The sequence below is a fragment of the Sinohyriopsis cumingii genome, chromosome 1 (assembly GCF_028554795.1).
Source record: "Sinohyriopsis cumingii isolate HCF-2022 chromosome 1, ASM2855479v2, whole genome shotgun sequence".
Taxonomy (NCBI): Eukaryota; Metazoa; Mollusca; class Bivalvia; order Unionida; family Unionidae; genus Sinohyriopsis; species Sinohyriopsis cumingii.
This window is the reverse complement of record NC_142961.1, coordinates 109592375-109619783: the sequence shown is the minus strand read 5'-3', so window position 1 is coordinate 109619783 and position 27409 is coordinate 109592375. Positions and strand designations below refer to the sequence as shown.

Genomic DNA, 27409 nt, shown 5'->3' with positions numbered 1-27409 from the left:
TATTTATGATTTATCCATTATATTGTGAGAACAACACATTCTATTTCAACGTTTTCTTCTTCAGGACTCAAAATTGGAAAAATGAACAAGCATGCCAAAATTGCTCATAGTTGATATGCCATGATCATAAGAAAATCAGTAACATTAATTAATTATAATCGATCTCATTCTATACAGATCAACAAACCGCATCCAAGTGCTTACTAATTGACTTTTTGCTGTTGAGCAATGAGACACTTTTTATTTAGGTATTAAAAGTGTTTACCAACTGCCTTTTGCATGATTGTACTATGGCAGACATGCAGTTTTCAGTATATAGTGGTGCCTTGGTTGTTACATGCAGTTTTCAGTGTTCATTGGTAATGTTGCTTCTGTTAATCCAGTTTTCAGTGTTCAGTTGTAAAGTCTCTGCTGTTACATGCGGTTTTCAGTGTTCGTTGGAAATATCTCTGCTGTTACATGCAGTTTTCAGTGTTCATTGTAAATGTCTCTGCTGTTACATGCAGTTTTCACTGATCATTGGAAATGTCTCTGCTGTTACATGCAGTTTTCAGTGTTCACTTGTAATGTCTCGGCTATTACTTGCAGTTTTAAGTGTTCATTGGTAATGTTGCTTCTGTTACATCCAATTTTCAGTGTTCAATTGTAATGTCTCTGCTGTTACATGCAGTTTTCAGTGTTCATTGGAAATATCTCTGCTGTTACATGCAGTTTTCACTGATCATTGGAAATGTCTCTGCTGTTACATGCAGTTTCCACTGATCATTGGAAATGTCTCTGGTGTTACATGCAGTTTTCAGTGTTCATTGGAAATGTTTCTGCTGTTACATGCAGTTTTCAGTGTTCACTGGTAATGTCTGTGCTGTTACAAGTAGTTTTGGGCGTTCATTGGAAATGTCTCTTCTGTTACGTGCAGTTTCTGGTGTTCATTGGTACCTACTTTTACATGCAGTGGTAATGTCTCTCGTATTACATGCAATTCTGATTCATGTAATGTAATGTCATTGTCATTACATATGATCATTCTGCTTTGCCAATAATGGAATGAAAATAAATAGCTCTAAACTTGATCTTTATTATTAGATGTTATTTTTCTCACACACACATTTGCAGAAACATTATAAGGGGACTGTTTATAGTCATAGGTACTGTTCTCATATTAAAGCTTCCCCAGCCACCTTTAAAATTGTAACTCCACTTATAAAAATGGCAAGCAGAGAATTTCCCTCTCCCCCCTCTATGTAAATATCCTGGAGTCATTCCAGCTATTTAACTTATTCAGATTTCCTGATACACATCCTGCAGAAATCCCAGTTGTTTATCATGTCTAGATTTCCTGATACACATCCTGCAGAAATCCCAGTTGTTTATCATGTCTAGATTTCCTGATTTACGTCCTGATGAGTAATTAAATTGAAAGATAGAATTAACTCATCCAGAAACAATATACATTTATTTCGAGACAAAGGTCTAATCCTGAATTCACCCATGATATAGATGGATGACTCAATAAATGCAGGAAATAGTTAGGCTTATATGTTTATGACAACTGATCAGATCTCTGTCTCTGACAGTGGCATTTTTTCTTGGTGTTTATATTTTAATAACTACAACATCAATACAACAACAAACAACCAGAACCTATACAATGACTATAAAATTAACTTGTCCACAAAATGCTTGTTACTTAGGCGTCAAAGAGCTCATTTTCCCCTGACATTATGTATTAAATCTATAACAAACGATGTACTGAATGAGCTAAAGTGCAAACAGGGTGTGAAGATCTCTCATTATGATACTGTTAGCATTGTGCTATGTATGTCCACGACTGGGGCCACTGTTAGCATTGTCTATGTATGTCCATGACTAGGACCACTATTAGCATTGTGCTATGTATGTCCATGACTAGGGCCACTATTAGCATTGTGCTATGTATGTCCATGACTAGGACCACTATTAGCATTGTGCTATGTATGTCCATGACTAGGACCATTATTAGCATTGTGCTATGTATGTCCATGACTAGGGCCACTATTAGCATTGTGCTATGTATGTCCATGACTAGGACCACTATTAGCATTGTGCTATGTATGTCCATGACTAGGACCACTATTAGCATTGTGCTATGTATGTCCATGACTAGGACCACTATTAGCATTGTGCTATGTATGTCCATGACTAGGACCACTATTAGCATTGTGCTATGTATGTCCATGACTAGGGCCACTATTAGCATTGTGCTATGTATGTCCATGACTGGGGCCACTGTTAGCATTGTGCTATGTATGTCCATGACTAGGGCCACTGTTAGCATTGTGCTATGTATGTCCATGACTGGGGCCACTGGTAGCATTGTGCTATGTATGTCCATGACAGGGCCATTATTAGCATTGTGCTATCTGGTCAAGAATCAGCTACCTTTGGTAGTTCTTGTTCATAGTGAAATACCCAGTCTCTGTTCTTCTCTTGCTGGGAGATGATCAAGATGGACTCCTTTGCCGGTCTAAATCAAAAGATAAAAAGGGTCATACCGATCTTTCTTCCTTTCAACGGTACATCTGATACTTTTGCAGCCACCATCTCAGCTCACAAGTTTCTTCGACTGAGTGATATTTCTTTCATGAAAATTGTCGTCATGACATCAGGATTATTTGTCTTTCGATGATATCATGAAAACTGCCTTCAGGCAGTCTCAGTCCATTTCTCAGCATTCTATCTTCAATCACTGTCATACCAGAGTGAGGTCATTTATGCATCTGGCCTATTTGTTTCATCCCAACAAGTTGTCAAGCCATCCTCTAATCCCATCCCTGCAGACCACAATGGTAAGCTTGCTTTGACAACTTTTCTTCAGCCATTTATCTTTCTGTGTACTGGCAGATTCAGCAATGCAATAATGGCAGGTAATGTATTTACTGCTCTTAAATTGCAGGGTTTTTTTTTGTGGGGTGGGGTAAACTAATTTTAATTATGTAATACTTGTCTGCTATTATCATCCAGTTCTCTCCTCCCCACCCCATTCACTCCTGCCAATTTCCTTTTAGTCTCAGTCCAAGTCAAAAAGGACATATTCTAAATGCCAGAAGCTTGCTACAGTATCAGGCTGGGATCAGATCGTTTTTGTTCAATATATCCAGCTACTAGTGCTTGGTGGAGGGAATAATTTCTCAGGACTATGAACTAGCACCAGGTAAAGATGCAGCAATTCAGTAATAGTGGTTAAGTATAACATTATTAAAATTTGTTTTTCTTTGAAGGCCTTTCATGTTTATAGAAATGATGCTTATCTGCTATCAAATGTAGCCACCATTACTAAACATAGGAAAACATCTACACAACTTTATCAAAAAATAAATGCTTTACAGAATTTTACCCACTTTGACAAAAAGTTACCTTTTACAGAAGCCTTTCAGTGTTGGACAAATGATGCTGATATACTGTCAGATATAGATGAAGATACTAGAGAAACCTTAAGACAGTTGTTTTCATAATATATGCCATTTACCGCAGTGGAATAAATTTCTATATAAAGCTTTCCAGTGACCCAGATTTCATGGACAACTGATCCTGTGGGAGATAAGCTTCTTTTATTTTTGTACCTTGACAGTTGTTCTGATCATTCTGCATCGTTCCATTGTGCAGTTATCAGTTTTGGGCAATGTTTGAAATTACCCTTCTTTGCAAACTGTAAAACAGAGGTTATCTACCTGGTATAAAAAAATTTGACACCAATATTTAATGTCAACAGAATTAATAATAATGAATATCATCTGTGACCAGCCAGGTAATTTTGACACAAAAGTTGAAACACATTATTTGCATGTTTAATTTGTAATTCCTTCATTTGTCATTTTCTTGTGTCTAGCTGTTGTTTAACATCTGTAATTAGAATGTCAACATATGTGGCATTTACAACATTGATTTTACTTTTCCTTAATTAATTTAAGCAAATTGAAAGAATCTCAGTTGCCTAGGATACAGGCAGGAGACCCTGTGGCTCGTTATTTTGGTCTGAAAAGAGGACAAGTAAGTGTTGTTTAGTAATACTTTTGTGCTGAAAGATGGAGGGTGGTTGTTAAAACCTCATATTTTCTGTATGCAGGCATATCATTGTCATCTTTTTACATTTATTCTGCTATTGAATTACAGATCCACACATGATTGTTTGTATTTAAGTCATTTGGCCCTAGAGGTTTATGTCGTGTTTGCCTAAAATGCAAGTAGGAAAGACATTTTGGGGGCTATTTCTGAATACATCATGATATATTGACTTTCTACAGATTTTCCATGAGACGAATGCCTAGTTATATTAGAAACATCGTTTTCCATTGGTTATTTTGCTTGCGCATGAGCAGAATGGTAAAATTTGGTATTTGTTGTTTTTTTGTTTTTGTTTTTTGCTTAATGGGCCAATCATTTTTGTATGGAGACCACTCTTTATTCCAAATGCCCACCTTATCCTAGTTTTTGCAAAGGTTCACCTGTCTGTGTGCAGTTCAGACTGGTCTGCCTTAGATCTGAGGCCAAAAGGTCTAAATTCCGAACACAAAATCAGATTCTGACCACGAGTGAATTTTAGTTGAGAAAAAAAACGGGCCCAAAAAAATAGGTTTTTCCCTCTGTATTTTGTAGTGCAACTAGAACGTCCAGATTTTTGGTATCATTGTAGAGCTATATCTGTCTGCTTTTTGTAATACCACCCACTTTGGTGTATTTTAAATTACTTTGATGCTGCAGAGCTTGGAAGTAGGGTACAGCCTCATCATGCCTACTGGCGGGATTGGGGCTGAGTGAGTTAAACAACTTTTGCACATGATTAGGGCTGGAAAATCAAATTGGTTGGTCTCCATAGAATACTTAGAGAACATAAAGTGTTTCTTGCCCATCCCATAATGTTATGGATTTTGTTTCTACTTTGGCTATGCTCAACAGGTTTCACAGAATTTCACTTTCTGACACATATTTCATTTGTGATAAGGTTAGTCATTGCCATGAAAAATGTAAACAAGTGTGTGGAACCTTTTGTACCTGGTTATTTTCTTGTTTTTTGAAGTCATACTTATTCTGTACCCATTCACTCATTAACCCCTGGTGGTACATTTGTGCATCAGGAGGTAGTACCCTACTTCTGAGCTCTGTAGCATCAGGGTCATTTAAGATACACCAGAATAGATGGTATTACAGAAAAGTAGACAGACATAGCTTTTCAAAGATACAAAATAATCTGGACTTTCTACTCGTATTACAAAAGACAGAGGGAAAAAATGGCTTTGTGAGATCCGATCTTTTTACATACAAAATTTTGCCCATTGTTGGAATCAGATTTGTGTCTCAGTTTTAGACTTTTTGGCCTCATATTTAAGGCAGCCATGTCTGAACTGCACACAGACAGGCAAACCTTTGCAAAAAGTAGGATAAGTTGGGAATTTCAAGTAAAAAGTAGCCAGGACACAAAAATGATGGGTCTAATAAGTAAAAACTAGGCTTCAAGCTAAATGGAAATTTCTTGAATGCAGATTTATTTGGATGTATTCAGAGGCAGCCCCCAAAGTGTGATTCCTACTCACAAAATTAACAAAAATCTCCAGGGGTTAATGTGTTAAATCCAGCTTATCATCTAGCAAAAAAATGCCAGAACTTTTCCTGCACATACTCATATAGAGATTAAAGTGCCTTGGTTTGCCTATCTCTGGATAAAATTTGAAGAAAATATGACCAGGTAAATTTTCTTTAATTTCATTACAAAATTTTATGATTATTTTTGCTTTTTGAAACAGGGGCATTCATTTTGAGTACAGTTGGTACACATTTTTACTCTTTAAAACTGGGGACATTCATTTTGGGCACAGTTGGTACACATTTTTGCTCTTTAAAACTGATGGCATTCACTTTGGTTACAGTTGGTACACATTTTTGCTCTTTAAAACTGATGGCATTCATTTTGGGTACAGTTGGTACACATTTTTGCTCTTTAAAACTGGGGACATTCATTTTGGGTACAGTTGGTACACATTTTTGCTCTTTAAAACTGATGGCATTCATTTTGGGTACAGTTGGTACACATTTTTGCTCTTTAAAACTGATGGCATTCATTTTGGGTACAGTTGGTACACATTTTTGCTCTTTAAAACTGATGGCATTCATTTTGGGTACAGTTGGTACACATTTTTGCTCTTTAAAACTGGGGACATTCATTTTGGGTATAGTTGGTACACATTTTTGCTCTTTAAAACTGGGGACATTCATTTTGGGTACAGTTGGTACACATTTTTGCTCTTTAAAACTGATGGCATTCATTTTGGGTACAGTTGGTACACATTTTTGCTCTTTAAAACTGATGGCATTCATTTTGGGTACAGTTGGTACACATTTTTCCTCTTTAAAACTGATGGCATTCATTTTGGGTACAGTTGGTACACATTTTTCCTCTTTAAAACTGGGGACATTCATTTTGGGTACAGTTGGTACACATTTTTGCTCTTTAAAACTGGGGACATTCATTTTGGGTACAGTTGGTACACATTTTTGCTCTTTAAAACTGATGGCATTCACTTTGAGAACAGTTTCACATTCAGACCCTCTGACAATCATATTGATCATGAAGAATGCTAAAATAAAAATTTGGGACTCTATTTTTATGCTTCTGGAATAGGATTGTGGTTATGTCTCTTTATCTTGTCTGTTAACAGTTTCATTTCTGGAATTGTCAGCATCTAGAGTTATCAACCCTTGTGGATAATTTACTTTTGGGATAAGGAAGAAGTTTATCAATTTCTGGCTGGATAGAATTAAAAAAGTTCTCAACTTTGAAGATATTGTATAAAAGCCTGTTGATTTCACTAAGGTTTCTAAAATGTGAAATGATACTTTGTTTTCCGAAATATTTTAGCCAAAATTCATATATCCCAAGGATGAGCAACCCAGTTTTCTCTGGTACTTGTTTAGGCTCTTACAGAACATAACAAGAAAAGAGTGAAGACAAGAAGCTTTGTAAAATTTAACAAATAATTTATTTCCCTCGAAAAGCAAGGTAAAAATGAGAAAAAGAACTTAGTTTTACAAATCAAATCCAAAAATAATCCATGAATTAAAAAATAGTAGTCCTAGTAATAAAAAGTCCTAATGAAACTGAGTTCGAATCCTGCTGAAATCCAAAATAGAAGGCGATTACATATGCTATGGTCAGCATTGTACTGATGTGTCAACAGTTCTTTGTTGAATCACAAAAAATAATATTCCAGTGTTTGAATTCTGTGTAAATTTTGATAACTGTCCTTGTCCAAGAATTCATTTAGAGCACAAGTATTTCCAGGGAAAAACAATCTCTTGGAATCCCAGTAATTTGAAGAAAATAAAATAATTAGCCCAAAAACTGATCACAACATAAAACACTTTAACTTCAAGTGTTAAGGCACTAATAATTATTATTTCTCAAAACATCAGTAATAAATCTAGCTACAATGCAAAACAGATGCCCGGATGTGAGTCAGTCCTCTGGAAAAACCAGAGTTTGAAACAATTGCTACATGTTATTTGTCACATGCGCCACGATTCAACTTTATGAATCTTACTGGGAGACAGAATTTAATATTTTTTTTAAAGTTGTTTACTACAAACTATCACTGGTTCTGAATCAAGGTCAGGAACTAGGTCTGCATTAGATACAATGTTTCTATAAAGATGTTTACGTCAAAAACGAAAAAAAAATCAGTCAGAACTAAACTCTATTCCAGTAAATAAGTTACATTATAATAGCAAGTAATGGAATAGAAGAATTAAAACTTACAAACAGACAATTAAATTAAATATAAATTAAATCAAATCTACTTAACAATAGGGTATACATGGCAGCCAGTATTTCAGGTGGAGGATGAATTTGGAAAGACCCTGGGACAAACCATCAACCCATGGAAAGAGGTTTTTGCACATACCCACATTGGTTGAGTGAAGACTTAAACTCATACAGACCAAGCCCACCTGAGGCCCTGAGACTGAAAGAAGAAAATTAGTTCCTTCACAGTGACCAAGTTCTCAACTACCTACAGTTACCAAGCTTTGTGGATGGCTTTCACTAAAGGATGAAGAAGAAACTTATCAGGATGTTAGGCCACTTGGGAGGCCATCTGACTAGATTTTGATCAATCTTGGAATATTTCTCTTACATATCATTAAGGTCACAAGTGAGATAAATAATGAGTGAGATACTTGCATACTAATAAAGTGATCGTGCATCACATTCGCTGAGATTGTTAACACTCTGGATGCCACACTTCTCATCCAGTTTTGCTGAAATTTGAAAATATGCTTATGTCATTAAGATCCTGTTGAGTTCAGTGATGAACAAGATCCACCTATATTAAGTATATATATTCTGATCATATTATGATCCAACTTGAAATATAGGCTTACATCATCAAGGTTCCGTAATGAGTGAGAGTCATGCATATTAAGGTTGTTGTCTTGCATCTGCTTGGTTAACTTCATTACACTGTGGAAGCCATATTTCTGATTTGATTTTGATGAAACTTGGAATATATACTTTTATCATCAAGCTCTTGAATGAATTTAATGAGTGACATCCATACATATTAATTCAGTGATCTTGCCTCAGATTATCTGAATTCATTTCCACTCTTGAAGCCGTATTTGTGATCAGTTGGGTTTATTACGAACAGGAACTGGATAACTTCAGTTATGAGCAAGAGACTGTGCATATTATTAAATAATTTATTAAGAAAGAATTGTTTTTCAGGATTTAGTAAAATAGGTAAAATCAACAAGATAGAAAGTTTTGGAGATAGTTTAAGGTCCTACTGAGAAAATTGTAATGAGTGAGACCCTTTGCAATGTACTATAATCCCCCTCAGTCATACATCTAACCCTCACCCTTCCCCAAAAATTCAACTTCACAAAAATGCCATTTTTTTAAAGATTGTTTTCTCATAAGTCTGTTTGATCCAATAATTGGTCTCAGTTCCATTTAGAAATTTTTCTAAATCAAATAAAACTTCCAGTGTTAGCAATTCACTGCATTGAAATTTTGCTTCTAATTGGTCTAATCTTCACTCAAAATGATGGCCAAGTTTCCAGTTAGAAACATTTATGTGGGGAAATAATTTCCCCAACCATCTAGAAATCATGAAGAAAACAGTGAAACCAGACCAATTTACCAGGTGGAATGTCAACTTCCAGTTGAGTACATTACTTGAGTGAATAAATCTTCATTGTCAAACATATGGGATAAAATTTTCTTTATTTAAACTGTAAAAAGTTTGTAGAAATTCATGCTTCATGTGCTACTAATGTTTTCCAAGCTGCTGAACCAGCTTATATATAGTGGAATACTGTAATTAAGACATTAAGGTCTCATACTGGCTGAATACAAAAATTTTTTTGGTTAGTGCTGGGGTTGGAGGTAGGTATAAGCTTAAAACCATTTTCATTATATCACTGTTGCCACAAAAAAACTCCAGGATGCGCATGGGGAAGGCTTACTGGGTCAGATTTTGATGCATGAAATTTTAGTAATTTTGTAAGTAGGTAGCTATGCAAGGTATTATTTTAACACTCTATCAGTAAGATGAAGAGAGCTTTATTTATTTTTAAATGAACAGTCACAAGATTCAGTCATACACTGCATCCAGGTGCAAGTAAAAACTAGATCACAAGATTCAGTCACACTGCATCCAGGTGCAAGTAAAACCTAGATCACAAGATTCAGTCATACACTGCATCCGGTTGCAAGTAAAAACTAGCAGTAACTGTTGGAAATGTTGCAGGAGCAGAATGATTTGTCAGCATGCACATATAACTAGTTTTACTGCAATCCATCAAAAACTCATGAGACAACAAGTAGTTGCATTCGCATACCATTCATTCATGCTACAACAAAAAGTCAGTAACTGTAAAAAAAAAAATTGTAGGAGTGGTGTGAGTTGTTGATAAACAAAACTTCAGATAATGACTAGTTGGCTTCTGACGATTTTTTATAGACTGCATTCAGTGCAATCGAAAAGGAATTTAACTTGAATAAAAGTCGTGGGATCAAAGTGATTTGTGGATATATACATCCACACGTGAAGCCATGTTTCATAGCAATCATTAAAAAAAATGCTATATGTAGTGTCCACAATATTGGATGATGAACAGAAGAATAAAGAGATGGAAATAAACTTATGGATGGAAGAACAGACATGAGGATTCCTATGTGCCTCCAGTGCATGATAACACTATGATGTTTATATGAAAACCTTTAAAATAATATTGATTCTGTTCATTCACTTTTTAGTACAGAATTTTAATAGCAGTGATATATTTTACCTGCTAGTGTTGTCTCGTTATCTCATTTCCTGTTCTTGGAGATTATTTTTTCTACAGTTAGAAATTAGTAATTGGAAGTATTGAATAAAAAAGCAACACGATCCCAATCTGATACCTTAGTCCACTTCCAACAATCAGCGTATCAGCCTTCATTTTCTTGGACTTCTTGCATTTCTACAAGTGTTTCTCGGGTACTCAATGTTTCATCATTTAAACTTTTGTTGTTTCCTTTTTATGTTTCATTTGTTATTTATGTGTATCTGTCTCCATTTTCATTGAATTTGAGGATTTTGAATACCTCACTAGTGAAGTGGTGTTTCTTTTTTTTCTTCCATCTATTCATCCCTCAAACAATGGACACCAGACTCCTGTCTTTGGACCGACTTCAGAGTTTTGATCACTGGTCTTGGGTGAGGGATTGTTGTTATCACCCCCCACCCACCCCCCCACCCCCGATCAATCTTCCCATTTCATCCCTATGGGGAATGGGCTTGAGTTTTTATGACCTGTCTAGGGTAAGGGATCATGTCAACATCTTTCCCTTCTCAGTGTTCTTGTTCAACCGTTATGGATTTGGGAAATTTTCACTATCCAGTGTGTGGCGTTTGGTAGGGTTGGGGAAGGGTGCTCCCAATATACCATAGAAGTCCCACCCCAGGCTCGATTTTGTAGGGAGTGAAATTAGTGATAGAGGTAAGGCTCCGAGCCCCCAGTCAGCAATGCCAATAGTTAGATTATTGAGAACACAAAAGGTGAAATTCTAAAGAATAACAATTTAATACAATTCAATATTCAAATGATACTAATTTCCCAATCACTCTTCTTCCTTTCGACCAAGTGATAGCCTGTTGCATCCTTTGATTTATAGTGTGAGATCGCTTTTCCTCCTGTCCTTGTTCTCTACTCATGTATATCTCCTATTTTGCCAATTTCTTCTCTCCTTCTGACTTCCTTCCTAACTCCTTCTCCTAGACTGCTCCTTCTCCAATTCCTCCTCCTCGACTCCTTTTCCTCCTCCTTCTTGACTCTGCTCTCCGACTAGCCTTCGATTCACAATCGACTTCTCCACTAGTCTCTATTCTGTCTCTCTCCTAGAGACTCAGGACTAAACCACACCGGAAGTCTGTCCCCTAAAAGTTTCCTGTGAAAACACAAGAACATTAGCAGATTTCCTTAGCTATCTCATCTCACACTAAACCAACAATCAATCATCAGATAAAGGCTATTACATTTTTCGGTCACGCATTCATGCACATCGAATCACCCATACGCTCATGTATGGTAAACAACATTGTAATAAAAGCACGGTATCAACTACTTATCATACATACATCAATAAATTGCATCACATCAATATATATATTCTTAATCTCATTATACTGAACAAAAGCACTGCAATCAGATGCATTTCTGTACATAACACTCCCACAAGTGTACACAAATATTTAAATATCCATTTATACACTGCAACCATTTTCCACAGTTACAATTCAATTCAACAGTTGCAAAATCTAGAATATCACATGAATAAATGCACTAGTTTACTACAAAGTAACCAAACAGTGAACTACAATATTAATTCTAACCACGAGCTAGTAATCTACATAATTTTTTACATAATCATAGCTCATTTCTCAAATACGCATGTAAATTAAACACTACAAAGGTAATTCTACGTACTAATGATTCTAGTAATGAAGTATACGTACTGCACATAATTACAATTATAGTGCCGTAATATTCTGCAACAGTCGAACAAATAACGCACTGATCTTTATGAAGCTTTGCCTTTCCTTAGAATTTCCTAAGTTTTCCCACCAATTCATGAGTGGCTTCCCAGAGTTATTGCTTTAACTTTCCAGCACAATGTTTCACATTTACTGAAGTTTCTAGTCTAAATTACTCAGATTCGGATTGAAATGGTGACTACACCCTCTCTCAGTTGTGATTGGATATAGATTCTACCCTGTTCTGTTCAACTTAGCAGACAGTGCTCCAGCCGTCTGTCATTGTGGTGAGATTTAAGATGCCAATAATCTTGAACAAAGCTTTCAACGTCCACATGTGATTTTTGACACCCAACAAAGCTGGCTCTTGTAAAAATTATGAACAGGACCACTATAGCCGCAGGGTCTAACATATATACATGGCTTCTAACCAATTCCTTTGTTCTTGACTTACGTAATCACGGGCAGGCAACGTGACACAGTGATAAATTGGTCATGTCACCTTTTCCTACTGTAGCATCATGTTGGACTAGACAATCCTTGCCTTCTCCAACATCACTATCAAGGGATTGGATGGGGGACTGACACTTGACACATCCTGCATTGAGAGGAAATCATCAGTCCCTTTCTCAGTGAAGAGAGTATCAACAGGTTAATCTAGTCCACCACCACCACCACCCTACTTCAGCAAACCCCTAGTCATAAAGCCCCCTTCTCCCAGGAGGTTGAAGCAGCAAATTAGTCTTGCCTCACCCTGTTAGCAGAATACGGACAAGGAACTGTCAGTTTTTTGGGGTCTTTCTCATTTGTTGGGGCCTTCTTCATCACACCCAACAAGTCAGGTGTCAGAGGAGGTGGAGGTGTTGACTATATATAAGAGGATATATAAGGTGGTAAATGAGGTTTATTACCTTATTCCTCTGGAGCAGGATCCAGAACCCTCAAGATCATCTGAAGCTTGGATCCTCTCAACTTTGTAAAGGCTTTCCAGAGGACTCAGAAGATGTTTTGAAGCCAAGAAATGACCAGAAAGATTGGTCTGTCCCCTCTTCTACCTTTGATTTCGGGTTAAGCCTCCATGATGTCATGAAAGCCACCTTCTGGCACTCTCACTCCATTGTTGTTTTACTTTCGATCAGTGTCGTACCAGAATGATAGCATTTATGCTTTGGTCCCAATTGTTTCATCCTGCCAAGTTTTCAGAATTTCCTCCAGTCTATACTAGGGGATCCAACTGACAGCACATTCAAAATTGACTGCGTATTTTAGGCCATCAGCCTTCCACTGGGCTGGCAAAATCATCAACACAATCTTAGCATGTAATGAACTACTGCTATTAAAATGTAGTTTTTTGGGTGTAAAATTAAATGTCATACTTACCTGCTATTGTACTGAATTCCCTCCTCAGTCTCAGTCTAAGTAAAACAAGAATGATATTTTATTTGTCGGATGTTGACTAAGGTTTCAGACTAAGATCAAGTGTTGCTTTTTTTTTATTCTAGACCTCCTTATTATTAATTAAAGGACGGAATAATCTCCTTGGGCTGGGGTCTAGTACTAGGGAAATTTATAGCAATGCATGTAATAACATATAATTACAGTGTATCAATTTCCAGTAATCACCCCAACCCATTTTTATTTGAAACGGCCATCGCAAGTAGGGTATAAAAGTTATCAAAGATGCTCTGGATGCCCTTGTAAAACATTTATAAAATCAGCAAATAATATTCACATTTTCAACCCATTTGACATTAAACAGGACTGCTCCGGTGGCCTAGTGATTAGAGCATCCACCTCCGATTTGGGAGGTCGTGGGTGATGTCTAGCACTGGGGCATCATGCCGCAGACATGTAGCATGATGTCCTACCCAGTCACATTATCCTGACACCAGGCCAATCAGTACTGACACTAACCTCTTAATGCTGAGCACCAAGCAAGGCAGTTGTTAGTATCATTTTTGTAAGTCTTTGGTAAGACTTGACCAGGGATCAAATCCACGACCTCCCGCATCTGAGGCAGATGCTCTAACCACTAGGCCACCGGAGCAGTCGGTGATGGACATTCATTTTATGGAGATGCAACATAAATATGTCTGCTAAAAGTTCATGAATGGAGATCTGATTTTAATCAGATTGTCATGATAAACAAAATTTATGTGGATAATAAAAACTCTGACTCCAGATATGTATAACAGATATAAAAAAAATCAAATTCCTGAGATATATCATTTCATATGTGGTACAGAGTTGTAAAACAAAATTTAAATCTGCAGTACGTCTTTGAAAAGCTGTTTCTTCTCACTTTTGAAAACAAGTTTAGAAACTGTTTTATAATAATCTTGTCAAAATGACCTAAATGAAAATAAGAACTCTGCCACCAGTCTCTCTCATGCATTCATTGTTCAAGCCTACATCAGTTAAACCAGGTGATGGACATGTGTGTGTGTGTGATTTGAATTTTTAACGTAGCTTTAACAATCTTTCAGTTATATCGCTATGATGTCTGCAGCGTGACAGTTTATAGTGATGTCTAACACTGGGGCATCATGCCGCAGACATGTAGCATGATGTCCCACCCAGTCACATTATCCTGACACCAGGCCGACCAGTACTAACACTAACCTCTTAATGGTGAGCACCAAGCAAGGCAGTTGTTAGTACCATTTTTGTAAGTCTTTGGTAAGACTTGACCAGGGATCAAACCCACGACCTCCCGCATCTGAGGCAGATGCTCTAACCACTAGGCCACCAGAGCGGTCGGTGATGGACATTTATTTTATGTAGATGCGACATAGATATGTCTGCTAAAAGTTCATGAATGGAGATCTGATTTTAATCAGATTGTCATCATAAGCAAAATTTATGTGGATAATAAAAACTCTGATATGTATAACAGATTTTTAAAAAATTCAAATTCCTGAGATATATCATTTCATATGTGGTACAGAGTTGTAAAACAAAATTTAGATCTGCAGTACGTCTTTGAAAAGCTGTTTCTTCTCACTTCTGAAAACAAGTTTAGAAACTGTTTTATAATAATCTTGTCAAAATGACCTAAATGAAAATAAGAACTCTGCCACCAGTCTCTCTCATGCATTCATTGTTCAAGCCTACATCAGTTAAACCAGGTGATGGACACGTGTGTGTGTGATTTGGATTTTTAACTTAGCTTTAACAATCTTTCAGTCATATCGCTACGATGTCTGCAGTGTAACAGTTTATAGTGGTGTCTAGCACTGGGGCATCATGCTGCAGACATGTAGCATGATGTCACACCCAGTCACATTATCCTGACACCAGGCTGACCAGTACTAACACTAACCTCTTAATGCTGAGCGCCAAGCGAGGCAGCTGTTAGCACCATTTTTTATATGTCTTTGAGATGACTCGACCGGGGATCGAACCCACGACCTCCTGCATCTGAGGCAGATGCTCTAACCACTAGGCCACCAGAGCGGTCAGCGATGGACATTCATTTTATGTAGAAGAAGGATTGGAAATGTTTGCAAAACAGTTACTTTTCCTTTTGCAAATAAATTTTAAAACTCTAAGAATATGATTTGATTTCCTTTTGTGATCTCAAAGGTGAAGATTTTGTGCCGCTGTCTCCCATGAAGCGTACCATATATACTCATGTACAAGTCAGTTTCAACTGCAGAGAACATAGTCCCTGATCTGCCATCACATAATGCATTCGCAGATGGGTCTATGTTGTTTGTTCTACAGACTACTTTTAATAATCTGCACAGAGCCAAAACTGCTGTTGGATCTGCCTTGCATGTGTGTATATATGGTAATCATGCCTGATAGAATGTACATTGGAGGTGTCAGGTGTGTACAAAACCTTTACTCATGTATGTTCTGTCAGATATAATTTAGCTTCAGAAGAAAAAGGAATCACAGATTTTCGTATAAATTTAGCAAATCTTTTTCATGTGTAAAACAAATATATTCTTGTCTAGACAATGTTTCTTTGCTATAATGGCTATTTGAACAATTAAAAATGAGGCTGTAAGGGTTCCTACCATGATGGTTATTATATACATTTAAATATGGTATAGTCTTTTCAAGTTTCATCAAATTAATTTATTTCATTTCTGTTTAGACTTATTTTGGGTCTATGAAATACGAGTTCTTTTGTTTGAGATCCAGTTCAGTTTATTAAAATATTAATTTTTTATAGCTTTGTCACCCATTGGGTAAATTGAGAACCTAACACCAACAATTCTTGTATAAATTGACAAGAAAATTACTTGACAAAGCAACTGTGAAACTGATACAGGTGATAACAAGGTTAGCTGAGAACTTGCCTGTCCATGCTATGACTGCCTCATTATTTATTTTCTAAAGGAAAATTCTTTTACAATGATGTTATATATGACACTATCCTCTTTGTAGTATGAACTTTCCATCTCGATGATCATGTAGCTTTTAATGGCTTTTTAATTAGTATCATTACAAATAGGAAGAAATACATGTACTGTATAAATAACTGTTTGGACCTAAGTCAGTATAAATATTTGTGAAACTTTTTATGCCAAAAAACTTGAGTCCCATTTTATCCCAAACCTCTACTAGCACTGATTATTAGGAATTGCCAGGTAAATGTTTTTAGCAGTATATTTTATCAAAGAGAGTAATACTTTGAATGTGTAAAAAAAATAATACTTGCAGCTTTTAAGTTTCTTATATGCATTAATTTCAAATTTCATAAGCCTAAACCCTACCCACAAACCAAAATGGGGTGCATTGCATCTCTGACCCATGGGCCACTTAATTTTTCTTTCAAAACTATCTACAAGTAGATGGTCCATATACATGTAAAGACAATATGGCTTAGATACCAGTCCTGGAAATTTTGTGTTGAATGCTTTACAAATATGAACAATCCATAGTACAGTTTTATGCAAGATATCTCTGTATATGAGTCCAGACCCAAAAGATTGAAAGTCAGTCTATATAGAGCATGTTTTAAGTGGAGTTTAGCAACTAAAATGTGAACTGTCAATTTTGTCACTTTTCTTGGCATGCTATGATTGATAACAGTGTTTATTGCACAATGTTCACATTCACGTTGCTTACAGGAGTGCAAAAATTATTTTTATTTCACATCTACAAAGTGAATGGAGAGCTATTACACTGTCCCCTGGTATTGGCATAATATACAGATGTAAAAGCCTATACAAATGTAATGCCTGACTGCATCTTTATCATTCTTCTTTGTGGGCAGCTGATTAGAATGAGTTGTATGGCCCTTACCCCCTTGAGAGGGCAGCAAGGATGCTTACTTTCTACATTCATATACATTATTTGTACATTCTTCATTACAATTTTGTATTTAGCTTATGACCACATGTCATCTCTGGTACCTTGCTTACATACTGTTCTATCTGGAATCTGAATCTGCAACATGGCATAGAGATGCATCTTTATGAGCACGACACCCTCATCTCAAAAGTATATCACTGTGATTCACATTTCATAGACTTTGTAATGTTGTATTTTCATTGTATTTCTCAAGTAGTGCTCATGAGAAGGTACAAGAAGGTCACTGTGAACTAATTCTAACAGTTTACAGGCTTGGGTTAAGGTTTAGCATTTAACTCATGACCATGCAGCTACATTCTCTACAACCTAGAATCGTGAAAGTTGATGAGGGGATGCATCTTAGTGAATACTGAAACCTCATTACAAAAGTGGGTTACTGTGATCTGTATGTAATAGTGTTTAATATCTCCGGCTAGAATTATGAAACTCGATGGTAACATGCTGTTAAGTACTGCATCCTTGCAACAAAGGTCACTGTGACCTATATATCACTTTAGACTGGCTTTGGTTACATTTTTCATTTAGTTCACAACCACACATTGTTGGCATGCTATATGCATTGTATTATATCTAAATTTATGAAACTTGTTGAGGGGATACATCTAAATAAATATTACACCTTTATCTGCAAAAAGATGTCCCAGTGACTTGTATTAAATACTTAGTGAATGTGGTGAAACGTTGTGTTTAAAGATCATTTCTTGTTACTGTCAAAAAATTAGAGAATTTAGTGCATCTCTGTTAGTATTACACCATTAAATTACAAACAGAGTCACTATGACCTACAGCTGATGTTTTATTTACAAGTTACATGTTTTTCTTTACCAACTAGGAATTGCTGTGGCTTCATGATTTGCATCTCAGACTTGCAACTACAAGCACGGATGAGCTTCAGTCCACTGGCTGTGTTTTATTTTGGACTTGGCACTTTACTCTTGTGCCTAACACTAAATAACCTACTTGTGCTGCTGTGTGATAAGGCATCACACAGTACAAAATCAAGTCATGATCACATAGATTTTGCATGCATCATGCATACTAACCTGCATACAGAGCAGTGCGGAACAAATATCTTTATTCAGGTGTCAATTTTCCTTATTAATGATTGTACACTGATTTGTGATAGGTTCATTAAGCTGTCCTTTGCATGTGTAAATGAGTAGATTATAATAGTTGACTGCATGCATTTTGTGAGAGGGTTTCAGTTGTAATTGTCCTTCAAGTTGGTTACAGTTGCAGGAAGTATGATTGTAACTAGTTCTGCTGACTGTCAGTCCAAGGTTACTAAAACCCTGTGACTTCACCCAGTGAAATATGGCTACTAAAAGGTGGACAGTGATAATAGCTACAGTAGTCCCCCACTTATAAAGCCACCAGTTCTGCATTAGAAAAGTGGTCTTATAAGAGAGGTGACCTATTTTGAAGGAGATCACACAGATGTGAATAATAATTTGTTTGGATTAAAGTCACCTTATCAACATGTTTGAACAAATGTAAGTTTGTTGACTTTAGATATCAACAAATATTCGAGATTTCTGTCCATAAAAACCATTATGTGGCTGCTTGCAAGGGCTAAATTTGACAGCTTTTGTATTGATATGCCAGCCACTGACCACATTATAGGGGCAGCTGCCCTAGAGGAGTACTTTTAAACACAAACTCATAGAGGACATTGAATTTTGGACATATAAAAAGGGTAGTCACTGGTTGGAGGGGGGGGGGGGCAGTTCAAGAAGGAGACTTGTAGGTTCTGAACAGATGTTATGATTCAGGGCTTGAAATAAACCTTTTTCAGTACTATCAGCATTTAGATAGTTGTAATAATTTAAACTTGCAAAAATCCTGCTATTTTTAATTTCCACTAGCATATTTCTTCATTTGAATAAAAAATATCAGACTTATAGCTGCCTCACTTGACACTCAGCATTAATAGGTTATTGTTAGGACTGGTCAGCCTGGTGTGTGGATCATGTGACTGGGTGGGACATGATGATACATGTATGTGGTATGATGCCCCCAGTGCTGGACATCACTATAAGACTGCCACACTGCAGATATCATAGCGATACGACTGAAAAATTGTTAAAGCTATGTTAAAAATCCAAATCACACACACACACAGAAGCAAGAAACTTGTAGTTCATTTTTCCTGCTAACAGTTTAGTGGCATATCAGAATTGTAACTAGCATCAATTTCAAGCCCTATCCAATATCTTGTTATCACTGATGCCTCTAAATGGATGGTCATGTCAACATTTTGTTTCACCGAAAGACTTAGGATGTCTAGTTGGTCCTAAATGAAATTGGTGCTGATCTGAAATCCAGTATGGCAGCTGTAGCAGCCATCTTGAAAATCATGTTATTGCTATTCCTAAATGGAAAGTCATATTGATGTGAGATTTTCAGGAGAAGACTTCTTATGATGCTGGTGTTAAATGAAACTTTTGCAGATGTCATGTCCAATACAGCTACCACAGTGGCCCTCTTGAAAAATGTTACAGTTACTCCTGAATCATAAGTAATATTGCTATGGGTTTTCACCCGAATACTTTTTGTGATGTGTTGGTCCTCAATGAAAATTGTGCCACTTGCACACCCAGTATGGCTGCCACTGTGGCCATTTTGAAAATCTTGCTACGAAGCGGATAGTCATATGAACATGGGATTTTTGTTGGTCTTAAATGATGTTTTCTTGATACTAAATGAAAATGATGCCAATATGAGATCCATTGCAGCTAATATGAAAATCCTTTCAACATGCAGCAACTAAGAAGAAAAAATTAGATTGTCTTGAATTCCTGAAAATTCTTTTCAGCATATAGATCATCAGTCCCATCAAAGGACTGATATCAATTTATGATAGTACCTGTACCTTGATTTTATAGAAAAGGATTTGTTTTGGGTTATTTTTTTCTTTCTTTCTTTTATGCTCTATAAAATGGTCCAACATTTTGATTGTCAAGATTGCTTCAGTCTGAATATATTTTCTGTGTATTAATTCATGTTTACATTTGCTAAGGCAAACTGTGTAATTGGTGATTACATTATGGTTTTGGGAGCAGCTCTGTCAGGGACAGGTAACATTTTTAAAATGAATATTGGTATCAGTCTATACAATCATGATTTGCACTGAAAAACAGGCAGTTTTGTCCATTCATTCCAAGCACTCTGTTTGTTGTGCTTTTGGCTTAAAAAGATAATTTTTCCAATTCAATACTAAGGATTATCTCAAAGAATTTAGTAATCTTCCTTCTACCAAGAAAGTATCAGCTTTAATTCATCCATAGTCTCTTTGTTTGCTACTTGTTCGTGGCATTTGCAGTGTGAAGAATCCATATTCAGGATTAGGTTGCCTTCACTCCAGATTTTTGTTATCTAGTTAACTGTCAACATGGTATACCTGGGGGACATTCAGGCTGCAATCCAAGCTTGGTCCCATCAGGTTTGAATTAAGCAGTACAATGACTTGATTTGCCTTAAGAAGTTGTCCATTGATTTTCCAATGTCTTTGCAATGGGATCTGACTCATTGTCAATAAAGTGTCGAACAATATTAGCTGAGACATTGAGTGCAGGGAACTGTAAATACTAGACGATGGGTTTAGCCAGCAAGAATCGCCATAATTTTCTGTTTGGTGGACTTAGATAATCGTTCATGTGTGTGGGCAGGATAGGAAATTACATCCTGAGGGGCAACAATTATTTCAGGGTGAGATTAGCCATTTAAACCATCAGAAGAATCAAAAATGTCCTGCCAGTTCAATTGTTTGTCACTTTCTTTCAAATTGTCATTTTTCATTTTAAGAAATTTTACATTTTTTGAAACAAGGTTCAGAATTGTATATTCTGAAATTTCACAACAGTTGAATGATAAGTCCACAATTTATAAGGAGTGAAATCTATTCATGTTTTATAGTAACTTCTATTTATTGGCTCTACTTGGCTGTGTAGGCTTTTCTCCATCCAGACAGTTACACAAAGATTCATGCCTGGCTAACAATTGATTGCTTCTTGTTGGTCTTCAAGGCATTTTTAACACATTATTGGCTATATCGTGCCAAGGATATATCGGAGCTAAGTGCCTTACTCAAGGACGCACCAAGGTAGATGATCCAAGCTGTCTTGAGTGGGTATTGAACCCATGACCCTTTGAGTACAAATCCAATGTTTTACCTCTGAGCTTTGCTGCTTGCACACTTGCAATACATTGGTTAATGGTCTATTGGAATCTCTGTTCTTTGATTGGTGATTGATAGATGTCACCCTTGGCCAGTGCATTAATTGACTGACTCGGATCCCATTCCACAAAGAGTAGGTTCTTGATTTGACTATATATTACCACTAGTGACTAAATATGGGATAGATTCTTTGTCTGCTACTAATGTAATTTGTTTGGGTTTTTTACACAACTTTGAGGGGGAAAAACAATATAATGCACCACCTTAACCATTCATCTCTAATTTATGTTTATCAAAGGCCACAAAATTCTAAATCTTTCTTCCAAACTGTTTGTTTCTAAGCTGTACAGAGTTTCTGGCAACATTGTCAGGAGGATACTAGTCAGTACTTAATTACATGCAGTACTTTCAAAGTTAAGACATCTCTAACTTGGATCTGTATAAAGTGATAACCCAACCCCCCATGAAACACCCTTTCTGTTGTTTAAAAAAGTATCCTAAGAAGAGAGATACCTTGATTCAAAATGAGCTGGCTCACATTTAAGGGTGGCCAACTGTCTTGAAGGAGAACTTGAAGAGATGGAACATAGTATTTATGTGAAGTAAATTGTATTCAGCCTTTGATACAGCAACTGAAAATGTATTCCATTTACTTGCAGGTTGTGAAGATCATTAGACCTAGTGAGACAGCTGGGAGATACGTCAGCTATAGACTGTGTGTGTGAATATAATTCCTTTTGGATGTGGATATTCTCCATCACTTTTCTGGACATTGGTGTTCAAATTTAAGATCTGGATTGCATATTAGTTTGCGGAAGATGTTTAAAGATCTAAATATGTAAATTGCAAACAGGAACTTGAGCAGCCATTTTTGTCTTTGGCTATATACAGTATTGTCAAGATGATAAACTGAGAACAGATATATTTTGACATGTGTAAGATGAATCATGATATAATGGTATCTCATTTGGATTATGAGAAAAATGTTAAAGTTTTATACGAGGCATTTGTAAAGGCTGTTCCAAACTAGAAGGTTTTGTCTTTTGAAAAATAAATTTTTTTATTTTATAAGTACTGCAATGGCCCGCTACTCGTTTGTGCCTCAAATTTTTCATGCAGCTTTCTTCAGCAGAATATATCATTATTTTTGGCTATCTAATATTTTGTCAGAACTTGTTTTATTACTATATCTTGCAGATTGTAGGTAATTAAGAAAATTAAATAATAGTTTGATCTTTAGTTATTTGCACACCCAGATTTTTTTAAAAATAAAAAGCTTACTAAAATATTACTGACAGTATAGTCAGTGCAACTTGGCAACCTATTTGGAATGGATAACTCATTGATTGAAAGGAAAAAGCATACAGTCCTAATGTGTCTTCCTGTCTTGGTGCCAAAGTAGTTGTACCCCATCTTCATCCACATAGAAAACTCCTTTTCAAAATTATTTCACCAAATATTGTTCTTAATTATCCAGGAATTTTCATTTAAAAATTGAAACAAACATTGAAAATGGTTGGCAGGTGTGCATAAGACCACTGTATGTGCATGTTACACAGTCAAGAACCCCTTTTTTTCCATTGTTGCCGGTCCCAAAAGACCCCCAAATTTTCAGTATGAACCACTTTATTGCTCCTCTCCCCCCCCCCTTCCTGTCAGCTGTCCAGTATGCACCAGTTAAGTTTGAAATATGGTCAGTTTAAAGAGTTCACTTTTGAGCACTGGCTGTTCCACAAGGTTTTACTTTATAACCCAGCACATACTAAATAAAATACACCACTACCTAGATAACTTTCACATGGATAACTTGTGAACCCGCTTATCATGCAGGGTCAGGCATGGATCACATTTTTATAAATAAAAAACACCCCCAAAATAGGTCCCTAAAAATTGCTAAATCAATCCTTGGTATACCGCTCATTTTATTGTCATAAACTATGATTAGTACTTAGAAATTTTAGTCAACATTATGGAATTCTCATCTTTTGACAATAAGTCATACTTTTTTGCTTAATTTTCTTTCCAAAGAACATTCTCAGTACACTGTAATAAAAACAGTATTCTACAAAATTTTAATCAGTGATAATTGTCACTATTGCCTACTGGTGGCAACATTTTGAATAATAAATACCAATCAAATAAGTTTTGTCAATTGAAATTTGCATTTTAGTTCTCTCTTTTAATTCATTTTCAGCATAATCATCATAAATGCAATATGCTCTCCTGTAATAAAAAGGTGAAAAATGTTCCTAATTAAGTGCTAACAGTGTTTTTATCTTCGACTTTCTGAAATACTTATTGTGTTGTTACAACCAATTAAAAGAAGACTTGCTTTTGTATTATCATGTTAATGGCATCTTTTGTATCAAATCAAATTAACAAGGTGGAATAAAACAAAATTTATGTACAGAAAAATCCACCTGTATAAGAGTTAGCAGTTATGGTTGTGTGTCAGGTCAACTTATTTAGCTTGCTAAGTTGGAGACTTATAAAATATTATTATGTAATTATAATTATATAATTAATTACACTACCTTATATTAATTTACTAAGATAGTAAGGCAACCAAGTGAAATGAGTACTTGGTTAACAAAAAGCTTTGTTTCAAGGATACAGTTCATTATGGAGAAGCAAGTTCTTGAGTTTGTAGTGAACTTAAAATTCCTGGTTTTGGCACTCAGAGATTTCTTCAAGGATGAGAAGGAGTGCCACTCTTACTTGGAATGAAATCATGGCATCATTATTATGCTAGTAGAACAATGGTGGTTGTTTCACAAAATAAACATCCCTAGTTTTTTATAAAACGATTTGTGTTTTGTTGTGAATCAGCAACAACATAAAGCAGTGATATAATACACGTTGTTTTGGCATACATAAGCTGGTTGTTTAAACTGCTTGTAGTGATCTTTTAAAAATTAGGTACTTTGAAAATAAAGGTATTTTTTTTACAAAAAGTCAACAAATTAGAATAAAGCCTTTTACTGACAATTATGCACAATGCATTCGTAAAAACATAATCAGCCATTAAACAATCTGTTACCCCATTGCCCAATTTTCTTACTTTTATTAATTATTTAAGGTCCCTCTGTAACGTGCACCCATGTTTACAGTGCAGTCTGGATTTTTTTAAAACTCTTGTGTATGAAGAGGTGTAGTTGGGTAGTATAAAAAAAAAGGCATCGGGGGGTGGAGGGTCTATGTTATTTGTTCCCATCAGGTTCTTGGATGTAGATTAGGTTAGAGCAGTGGTTTTCAAAGATTTTTCACTGCAACCCATTTGAAGAAAATCGTTTGTGGCCACAACCCAACAGTGATATTTTTTTTTATACTAGATTTTCATATAATCATAATATTGTACAAAATTTTAATGAGCAAGACAACCCATTTCCTGATATCCTTTCTGATGGTGTTCATACTAAGAAGGGCCTTGTATTTTAAGGATTTTACGATTGTCTTTTACTTTATCTTTGTTTTGTATGCTGATGTAGTTCACCTTCATAACGTAGAGGGGAGCTCTTCTACTAGATCTGGTGTTGGCATCAGGATCTGTACAACAATAAAAAAGATATGAGCAACTTCACTGCATCTCATCCATTCTTTCTTCCCATGTCCTAGGCAGCAAATTGAAGTTCTTTTGCATACCATGGCCCTGCAATGTGGAACGAATTGCCCACTGGACTTAGACACAAAGGCACAGTGATCTCATTCAAGAGTGTTCTTAAAACTCACCTATTTCGACTGCAAGAACAAACTTAAAGACTTAATAATGTTTCCTACCTTAAATATTTTCAGCCTGTTTTATGTTTTCTAATTTCATGGTGTTTGTTTTTTGTAATCATATCATTATATATGTTTTAGATGTTGTCTAATGTTGTAAAGTGCTTAGAGCTTCTAAAGATTAGGCGCTATACAAAGTCCTCATTATTATTATTGTTATTATGACCTTGGGTATGTTTAAAGAACCTGCGATTTTCTTTATTTTGATATCTGAATGATAGAACTGATTTGGGTTCAGAGGTTCACTATATTTTTTTTAAATCGAGCCTTTAATGCTTTTTATAGATATATTTTAAGATTTCAGAAAATGATAATGCCTACACTGAAAGTTTGCTTCTGTCTTTCAAGGACAGATAAGGTTCAAGGATTTGTAAGGTTACTGTACTTGGTGCTGTTTCAAGGACAGGTAAGGTTTCTGTACTTGGTGCTACTTAAGGACAGGTAAGGTTACTGTACTTAGTGCCTTTTCAAGGATAAGTAAGGTTACTGTACTTGGTGCTATTTCAAGGAAAGGTTAGGTTACTGTACTTAGTGCTATTTCAAGGATTTGTAAGGTTACTTGGTGCTGTTTCAAGGAGAGTAAGGTTACTGTACTTAGTGCTATTTCAAGGACAGGTAAGGTTACTGTACATGGTGCTACTTCAAGGACAGGTAAGGTTACTGTACTTGGTGCTATTTCAAGGACAGGTAAGAGGCCACCCATTTAGTATGTATGCATGGAGGGGGGAGGGGGTAACCAAAATGCATACGCTTGTATATGGGGGGATCTACTGATAATGTACGTGCGCATAGGAAATGGGTGTGTGTGAAACCGCGATAATAATTTGTCTAATATGTAACCTGTTCGACTGGGTTCAGTTGGCGTTTGAATTTTAGTGGACATTAGACAAACTGTTTAAAGATACGCAGCTTATTTCTTTGATGCAGACAGACATTCAACATCAGTGGACTATGTTTTATTAAACATGTTAATATTATTAATCCTTTATGGTTTCTGCGTGGATTACATATAGACCATTCTAAAGAATTGGGGGGGGGGAAGGTGCATCAAGCATATGTTTGCAGTTGGGGGTGGAGGGTAAAATTAGCATGTATGTGTACAGGGGGTGTCAAGTCTGGCCAGATTTTTGCCTACATACTAATAGAGGCCCCAAAGGTTACTGTACTTGGTGCTATTTCAATATCTTGGACTATTTCAGTGATGAGCAAGGTCCACAAATATGTATAAGGTGGCCTTGCATGTGATTGTCCGAGATTATTACTGAGTATGAAGTCCATAATTCTAATATGAATTTGATCAAAATTGGATTATGAGCTTATACTCAAAGCTTGGACAGTTTTGAACGTAAACAAAATCAATACATATTATTTGGATGACCTTGAATCTGACTGGCTGGGTTTGTTGCCACTCTTCAAGTCATATTTGTGGTCCATTGGGTTCATTACCATCAATATAATTAAAGATTTTATGAGCAAGAGACTATGCCTGTCAGCTATATTTATCTTTGGAAAGAATTCTTTAATCTGGTTATGGTAATATAGATCTGATCAATGTGATATTAAGTTTGGGAAATAGTTTACATAGGATTTGTTCTTACAATGCTACATAAGCCTGTTTTGTGACATGGTAAACTATAAGATATGTAAGCGAGGTGAGCAATATCAGGCCAACTTAGGCATCTTGCCAGATCAACTGACCATGGGCCTATTGAGCTGATGATGATCATCAGAAGGCGTGTCTTTGATCTAGTTTGAATCAAGCTTGAAATATGGGTTTAAATCATCAATATCTTGGATAAGTCCGTTAATGTTAATAAGGTGATCTTGCATCTGATTGGCTGACCTTGTTACCACCCTAGAGGTCATATATGTGCTCTGATTTTGATTAAACTTGGTGTAGACATCCATGCATTTTTAATGAGGTTATCCTGCATCTGATTGGCTGAACATGTTACTACTCTGTAGTCCGTAGTTTGGAGTTTGATCAAACTTGGAACATATATGTATATGATCAAGATTTCTGACAAGTTTGATAATGGGTGAGACATTTGCAAATTAATGAGGTGATCCTATAGCTGTT

At 36.1% G+C, this 27409-nt stretch overlaps 1 protein-coding gene across 1 annotated transcript in view; it reads left to right on the top strand.

The window, feature by feature from the left end:
- Nucleotides 1-25132, top strand: part of LOC149807579 (DNA-directed RNA polymerases I, II, and III subunit RPABC1) — a 49743-nt gene extending 24611 nt beyond the window's left edge. The window contains exons 7-8 of the mRNA XM_089968284.1: nucleotides 3948-4026; nucleotides 22212-25132. Coding sequence (XP_089824410.1) covers nucleotides 3948-4026; nucleotides 22212-22277 — 145 coding nt within the window. The 3' untranslated portion in view covers nucleotides 22278-25132. The remainder of the gene's footprint in view (nucleotides 1-3947; nucleotides 4027-22211) is intronic.
- The last annotated feature ends 2277 nt before the right edge of the window (nucleotides 25133-27409 follow it).